This window comes from Pinus tabuliformis, chromosome 5_2 (genome assembly GCF_031772625.1).
Source record: "Pinus tabuliformis cultivar Carrire ecotype Pingquan chromosome 5_2, CPIR1, whole genome shotgun sequence".
In the NCBI taxonomy this organism is placed as follows: domain Eukaryota; kingdom Viridiplantae; phylum Streptophyta; class Pinopsida; order Pinales; family Pinaceae; genus Pinus; species Pinus tabuliformis.
In genome coordinates, this window is record NC_142306.1 from 339,587,783 (window position 1) to 339,596,522 (window position 8,740).

An 8,740-nucleotide genomic window follows, 5' to 3' on the forward strand; every position below is an offset into this window, starting at 1 on the left:
AGTGTGAAGATGCTTGTGAAGAAGAAGATGAATAAGATGGGGGAGAGGGTGGAGGTTTGTCTCAAAAACACATTACAACAAGGACATGATAAAGGAGTTCACCCCTACTGGGCTACGTCTCCTTGGTTCAGCGTCCAATGGCTTAGGCCTCTCTATTATGCTCAAAAGTGTAAAAATAATTATTTATAATGCTCAAATGCTTTTGAAACCTACTCCAATTAGTCCAAAACACTCAAAAATGGTTATCTAGCCTATTTTTGCATCCAAATTGGTGGAAAACTAAAGAAGTTATGACTTCTCCTAGTTCTCCCACTATTTGTTCCACAAACTGCACCACATCTGACAGGAACCCATAATTTGGCTCCAAAATTTCGTTAACCGAGCAAGAATTTTGCCACACGGCGAGCCATAATCCATCAACACCAACTGTCTTATCGCAAATCGCAATCAGCAAAGACCAATGGGCTTAAGGATTGTGTATGTGGCAGGTGATTGTGCAATTGCGATGTGGTGGACTTTAAGGCACTATAAACTGGAACCGGTAAACATCTCGCATCCGAGCACTTATCACAAATTGCAGTTCAGCAGTGAATCAACAAGTAATCATAATGCAGGACTCTGTTTTCCTGCGGTGTGCAATTGCGATCTGCGATCCATCACATCAGAACTTCAGGTATGCTAGGGTCGATTTTTAATGCCGACCCACCTGCGATTTCGATTTGCGACATGCAGAGGCCAATAGCGGCTTGCCATTTGGCACCTCCCCATTCCTTGAAGGACCTTGCCACATCATCCAATCTTGACATGTGTCCAAGTCAAACCTGCACTTTGACTTGCTCTAACTTCTTCATACGAGCTTGAATTTGAGTGTCGTTCACACCATTGGAATCAACATGACGATCTCTTGGATCTAAAGCTAAGTTTATCAAGATTCTGACACTTTGATTTTTCAGCCTAATTTTGAGTACCTGATCAAATAACCTTGGTCGACCTATTCTTAAATTCTAGGTCGAGATCCTGTGATCTATGAAAATGGTGTGTCGAGACTATATATTAAAATAAAAGGGGCTCAATCAAGCCTTAAATCTTGATCGATCCCTAAAGCTCGATCAAGCATTATAGCTCGATCAAGGGTTGGTTTTTAACCGTCAATCGAGATACTTTTTAGTGCCCAAGGAGATCGATCGAGCACTTTAATGGCTTGATTGACCCATTTATTTTTCCACCCAAACACGCCCTCTTTCACCAAAAAGGGTAACTCAGCTCCATGATTTCGCCCTTAAGTATCATTCCTATGATATATAACCCTATAAATATATTTAGTTCCTCCTTAATTAGCCAACATAATCACCATATTTTTGGCATAGCTAAAATTTATTAGTAGTTCCCATAGACTCAATCAATTAATGTTATAATCAGCTTTCAGCACCAGTGCACAACTACCTTCTATATTTTGATCATCTTGACAACATCAAAGATAAGTGATATTAGTTTAATCTAGTCTGATTTGATCATTTGTTCTCTCCACTCACTGATGGTTCACTCCAGAGTTTTTATGATTCTAAATATACCTTTCATGGTTATTAAAACAAGTCTTGTAAACTAACTATGCAAATCTTCTAATTTCACCTACTTCCATTGAGCACTAAATGAAATCCAATAATATGATCTTGATGGAATTCATCCATCCTTCTCAATCCATGTTTGCGGTCCTACTGCATGATTCTGAAACCTATGGGTCATCACTCAACTCGGATAGCTTTGATGAAATTTAAAATTAATGCCAATGAACACATTCATCTTTGAACTTCAGTATACAATTTTCTCATACTAATTGGTAATCATTTCAATTCTCATTGGTTCTAATCATCACATAATCAATGCTTGGTGAAATCCCTTGCACTAGGTCATTATGAAAGGAATACAAATTCAATGATCACTCACTTGAGGTTAAATATTTATCCAATCATGGCCTAGAGAGTTGACAACATTGCTTGATTTTCTATGGTGAAAACGTGTCATATTTGTACTAAGCATCTAGTCTCCTCTTATTTTTCATGGTATTAGTATCTACACATTATTGTTGTTTAGTTATTCATATCATTGCATCAAATGTGATCCTTAAATTCATCATCAAGCACATCCTTTAAGAAACAACTTTGTTATTTTAACTATTATACTTATACTACCACATTCATCAAGAAATAAACTTCTTATTTCTATGAGGCATATTCTCTAAGATATTTTCTTTTACTCACTACCTCATTAACCCATGTATTCGTCAATTAATGCTTTCCCCTTACCTTTGCTTGTTATCTAGTCTCACATGTTCATATTTAATTCATTCACTAAGCATAAATTTTCCTTTCACCATGAAGAAATTTTTTTAAGCAAAGATTCTTTGCTAGGAGACCCAATAGGGAGAGACATCAATAGTAGTGTAGGGACCAAGAGACCAAGAGTGATCATAGAAGAGGTCACATCAAACTACCAATAGATTTTAAATATTTTCAATAGTAAAATATTAAATATAATTCATTAAATTATTATAAAATGTCTAAAACAAGTTCAAAATTTGCCCATAAATTGACTAGATCCACCATCAACCATTGTCTAGAAAATGAATTTTCCAATGCCAAAATACATGCCTTACAAATATTCCATACATAACGTTATGTCCTTTCTACATCCTAAAATATTACAACATAAAGACAAAAAAAAGACTATCCTATATTTTTTGATCTAAAAATACACGAGATCTATCATATCAAATAGAGTGAATGACATATGGAGAAAAATTTGTCAAATAACAAGCTCTATCGAACTTTTGCTTGTTTGTTTGAAATTTCAATGGCATAACTTTTGCATATAGACTCCATTTTATGTGATTCACATGGTGCTAAATTTTTTTCTAGAAATCTTTGCATGGCATTGTTTTCATAAAGTTTTAAGCATATTTAATTTAAGACATTTTTGAATCCTCCTACACCAAACATAAGGTGTTCATGGATTTGATTTCATTATATTTAATGACTTTCATCATTCAATAAATTGAACTATGTTGTTCAATAAATTACTATATCAATATGCATTAATTTCATTATTGAATATTATTTATTATTTTATATGGGAATTGAGATTTATCTAAGCATTTCCACACGACTATTAACATAAATATTAACTTGGAAATTTGTTTCACATTATATTTATAAACTTTTCATGGTTTTAACATGTAAATCCAATTAGATATAAATAATAAAATAATATATGTTTCATAATAGGAGGCATACATTGGTGATATTTGGTTTGTGATAGAATGTTTTTACAAGGCATTGATTTTTTAATCACTTAGTATAGAAATATTTAAAACAATATTCCATGAACGAAGAATAACTAAAAATGACAGAAAGCCTTCTATAAAAGAGAATATTCCATGAACGAAGAATAACTAAAAATGACAGAAAGCCTTCTATAAAAGAGAGAATGTAGAGTGATACATCATATATGTTGTGTATAAAATACAAGTGTATCCTTATATATAGTAGTGGAAGAGGCCAAAGTATACCAAAGGAATAACTATCACACTTAGGTAGATAATGGTGATTACATGAGCTTATTAATAATAAAAGTTTCATATATGAGAAAATTCCAAAGTGTTGGAAAAATAGCACTAACACTCTCCCTTAAGAAAAATGTAAGAGAAAAGAAAAAACACAGAAATGACCCCTTACAACTAGGTTAAGTTACCCATGTACAAACTCTTATAAGTGGAGAAAAGGAGAAAATGCTACAAGAAAAACTCTTCCCTAAAAGAGAAAACAATAAAAAAAAAAGTAAAAGAAGGAGTTCTCAAGATGATTCCCCGAGGAAAAATTCATTCACCCCTAGTAGCAATTATAACTAAAGAAAAAAACATGATGTAAAACATTTAATGAATATGTCATTAATTTTCTCTTCAGTGGGAAAATACTACAAGCTTAGAACACCATACTGATTGAGTTACCGAGTGAACTACCATTAGAGAAATTTTGAGGTCTAAAATGGGCCTCCTAAGAAATAATATAAAATAATAACGGAAATAATAAAATAAGATTAGATTACCACATCGAGTTTTGGAGGGAAAAATGAAAAGATTACTTTTTCAACTCGTATTTTTAACTTAAATTCTTATTATTTTACTCAAATTTCGAGCAAGGCACTCATTGGATGCGAAATTTAATTTTGCATCCTAGGAGTACCCATGTAGCATACTTTTGATGGACCCTACTACACAAAAATGTAAAATGCATGAAAAAAAGATATTTTTTTCATGTATTTTACATTTTTTGTGTGGTAGGGTCCATCAAAAGTATGCCACATGGGTACTCTTTGGATGAAAAATTAAATTCCACATTTAATGAGTGTTTCTGCTCAAAATTTTAGTAAAATCATAGGGAGATAAGTTGAAAATATGAGTTGAAAGTATCAGTTGAAAAAGTATTTTTTTTTTTTTTATCTTTTTAGCTTTTTACTCAAAAAATGGTAAATCATCCCCCATGGTTGACATCATCATATTGAATCCTATTGGTTCTTATAAAGTTGATTTTTGTTGTATATTTTTATCTTTTTAGCTTTTTACTCAAAAAATGATAAATCATCCCGCATGGTTGACATCATCATATTGAATCCTATTGGTTCTTATAAAGTTGATTTTTGTTGTATATTTTTATCTTTTTAGCTTTTTACTCAAAAAATGGTAAATCATCCCGCATGGTTGACATCATCATATTGAATCCTATTGGTTCTTATAAAGTTGATTTTTGTTGTATATTTTTATCTTTTTAGCTTTTTACTCAAAAAATGGTAAATCATCCCGCATGGTTGACATCATCATATTGAATCCTATTGGTTCTTATAAAGTTGATTTTTGTTGTATTTTGTTGATGCTAAGATGTGTTTGAGTCAAATACAATATACTCCCAATCAACTGTTGATATATCAAAGGTTTAATGTGATGCGTTGATAAACTAGAAAAAGGAGTAACACCGAACTACAATGGAGTAGGCATAGGTTTACAATTAAACACGCCAAAGCGTTGAAGTAAATCAAGCACATAATTTTCCTAGAAATTGAAAATCCCTTTTTAGGACTAAAGAACCTGCAAAATAAAAAAATAATCCAAAAGTCCAAGATTTTTCATATAAAATTGTCTCATTAATGCTTCCTTAACATTATAAATCATAGAGGTAGAAATCCATGTGAGAATCAAATCATCTACATACAAAACTAGAATCAAGATATAAGAGCCTTTCCTCGTAGTGTAGGTTGTAAAGTAAGGTCGGAGTGAGAACATTTTTCTTATATAAAAATATAAATTATTAAATAATTAAAAGTAAGTTTATCTTCATTGATATTAAATAATTAAAAGTAATTTTATATTTAGTCATAATCAATAGAGGAAATAAATCATTAAATTTTTTATAAAAATTACCCATTCAATATTTTTAATAAAAAATTGACTACTAATAAATAATGTCTTATTTAAAATCAAATTACATTTTCAACCTGATAAATAGCACGTGCAAAAAACAATACCTTATATTCATGATTAAAATTATTCCCTATAAAATTTATACTTTCTAATAACATTTAATTCATACATAAAAACTAATACTGCTGTTATGCCAATCTAACAGCTTAGTCAAAAGCTTTAATGTCATCACAGTATTATCTAATAAATAAAAAAACGCAACATATATTTTTAAAAATCATCGCCCCACGCAGCTTATATATATTAATCACTTAGGAATAGCAAAACTAAACCGTTTAATATAGTGGTGGCGTCGTCCATATGTCTGCACTGACGTTGCAAGCAAAATTAAACTGTTTAATATAGCCCTGGGTCCTGCCATTTTCGATACGTCTCTCCTAAATTGGAACGTACTACTGCAAAGTCAACAAATGAATGAAAAATCCACCCTAAATCGTCTGTAATCTTTTACCAAGTCCTCCGTACAACAAAAACGTGGTGGGTCAGTTTTGGCTGCCTTCCCAAATTATTGATTACGACGCAAGCGCGCTCATACATTTATTTTATAACTATGGCCGCCTTCCCAAATTATTGATTACGACGCAAGCGCGCTCATACATTTATTTTATAACTATAAATTCTGCTTCATCTTTATAGAACCCACCCTTCAAATCTTGGCATTTGCTTGTTGGATACAGAGAAATTCATTGAGTGGCAAGAGCAGAGCCAAAAGCCTCATGTCGCGATATTCCATATGTCTGCACTGACGTTGGAAGCAAAATTAAACTGTTTAATATAGCCCTGGGTCCTGCCATTTTCCATACGTCTCTCCTAAATTGCCAACATGCTACTGCAAAGTCAACAAATGAATGGAAAATCCACCCTAAATTGTCTGTAGTCTTTTACCAAGTCCTCGGAACAACCAAAACGTGGTGGGTCATATATTTGTTTAAACTTTAAACTTTAGTTTTGGCTGCCTTCCCAAATTATGATAACGACGCAAGCGCTGTCATACATTTATTTTATGACTATAAATTCTGCTTCATCGTTACAGAACCCACCCTTCAAATCTTGGCATTTGCTTGTTGGAATACAGAGACATTCATGGAGTGGCAAGAGCAGAGCCAAAAGCCTCATGTCGCAATATTCCCTGGGTTTGGGTCGGGCCATCACATCCCACTGCTCGAGCTTGCAAAGCGGCTGACTGTCTACCATGGCTTTTCTGTCACCTTCTTCATCGCCAAATGGATGAACGGCTCTCCTCACCACACCCTGCCGTCTTCGTCAGGGGACATGATTCGCTTCATAGAGCTCCCTGATGTTCAGATCGAAGGGGATCATGCCGGGATGCACGTTTGTGTACGCATGCCCTTACTATTGGAGAAAGCTCAAATATTAGTGGAAGATGCTCTCAAATCCTTTCCGTTTCCTGTCTGCGCTTTCATAATCGATTTTTTCGGTACACCCATGTTGGATGTCGCCTCAAAACTGGAAATACCTTCCTACATATTCTTCACTTCTGCGGCTTCTCTCCTCTGCATCATGCTCTACCTTCCAACACTTGTCCACAACATTGAAATTTCCTTCAAAGATGTGGATTTCCCCATCGAAGTGCCGGGCCTTCCGCCGATTCCCGCAATAGATTTGCCGGACCCTGTTCTAGACAGATCTGCTATTTCATTCAACTGGTTCATTCAACATTCCCTTCGGCTTCAGGAAGCCCGTGGAATTCTGATAAATACATGCCAAGAAATGGAACCAGAACAAATAAAAGCTCTCAAGAAGGAAAGGTTCTGAGCGCTGTTGAAATGACCCCTTCCATTTATCCCGTTGGGCCGCTAATAGCTTCGTCTCAGTGGGAATCTAAAGAGAAGTTTGAAAAGGAGGGCTGCCTCAAATGGCTGGACAGCCAGCCCGCCTCGTCAGTTCTGTTCGTTTCTTTCGGAAGCCGCGGCACCCTGTCGGAGAATCAGATTCGGGAACTAGATTTGGGGCTAGAAGCAAGCGGGCAGCGGTTCCTTTGGGTGTTGCGTAAGGAGCCTTCTCCTCCAACTGAATCCACGACGACGGCCGAAGCAGACATGAGGGAGGTTCTACCTGAGGGTTTCGAGACTCGAACCCAGGACCGTGGATTTGTGGTGAATTCATGGGCGCCTCAGATTGGTGTCCTCTCTCATCCATCCACCCGCGGTTTCCTTTCTCATTGCGGTTGGAATTCAACGATCGAAAGCATCTTACATGGAGTGCCGATGATCGCTTGGCCTCTCTTTGCTGAACAGGAAATGAATACCTTCCTTCTCGTGAAGGAGATGAAGGTGGCCATTGAAGCACAGAAGGGGCCAGATGGATTGGTGAAGAGAGAAGAAGTGGAAAGAGCGGCGAGGGAATTAATGGAAGGAGAGGGGGGAATGGAAATGAAGAAGGGGATGGCAGAATTGATGGGGCAGGCCCGATTTGCAATGGTGGAGGGAGGGAGTTCATACAACGCACTGGCCAACGCGGCTTCTGTTTGGAAGGAAATGCATGCCACTAAAACACCACCTGCTACTTGAAAAATGAAAGGTCTCGCTTGCTCCGGAATGACGGTTTTAGAGGTTTATCTGCATTGCATCGCTGTGAGTGGAAAGCTTTCATAACCTGATCATATTTGGGAGTGGAGTTACAATCCCATCCGTGTGAATAATATCTTTGGGTTGAAGTTCCATTATTTTGTTAACGGTCAACGGTATATCTCCGTGGGAAGTTTTAAGTTTTTGAGTTTCTGTTGTTCGAGGTTTAAGTTGTTGAATTTCATTTGTAATTTGAATTTGTCTTTCACATGTGAGCAGCCTAAATTTAATTTCACTCTGATTTTTTATTTTTTTTATTTGTTTCTTTTATATCGTATTTATGTTATTTTTATTTTCCAAAAACCATGTAGATATATATTTGTCAATATAATGAAAAGATTAATTGGGTTGAAAAGTATATTTTAGTAATAGAAAGATGTATACTTAGTTATATATATAGATTTAAAAAAAAATATATTAAGTTTGCCTTGTTTTATTTGGAAAAGTATATTGTATATTTTAATAAGAGAAATATATATATATATAATAAACTAAAAAAAAAATTATACTGTTTTCATTTGGTTTGCTGTGTTTCCTTGATTTGCTTTACTTGTTGTGTTACCTTTGCACACTAAATTAGCAATGCTCCCTGAAAATTACAACAACATACTTGAAGACCAGA

General features: G+C 35.0%; 1 protein-coding gene and 1 pseudogene across 1 annotated transcript; both read left to right on the forward strand.

Annotated features, from left to right (window-relative positions):
* Window positions 1–6,585: 6,585 nt before the first annotated feature.
* LOC149158878 (UDP-glycosyltransferase 72B1 pseudogene) lies at window positions 6,586–8,332 on the forward strand (annotated as a pseudogene).
* Window positions 6,614–7,244, forward strand: LOC149158879 (UDP-glycosyltransferase 72E3-like). Its single transcript, XM_089434121.1, has 2 exons — window positions 6,614–6,968; window positions 7,177–7,244. Exons 1-2 carry the CDS (start codon window positions 6,614–6,616, stop codon window positions 7,242–7,244), a joined length of 423 nt encoding a protein of 140 aa, XP_089290247.1.
* Window positions 8,333–8,740: the final 408 nt, after the last annotated feature.

Excerpts from the sequence above, each read along its gene's own strand:
- LOC149158879 (XM_089434121.1), top strand. The coding sequence starts at position 6,614 with ATGGAGTGGCAAGAGCAGAGCCAAAAGCCTCATGTCGCAATATTCCCT. Across the intron at positions 6,969-7,176 it reads TTTCATAATCGATTTTTTCG|ATCTGCTATTTCATTCAACT; the intron begins GTACACCCATGT and ends TGTTCTAGACAG.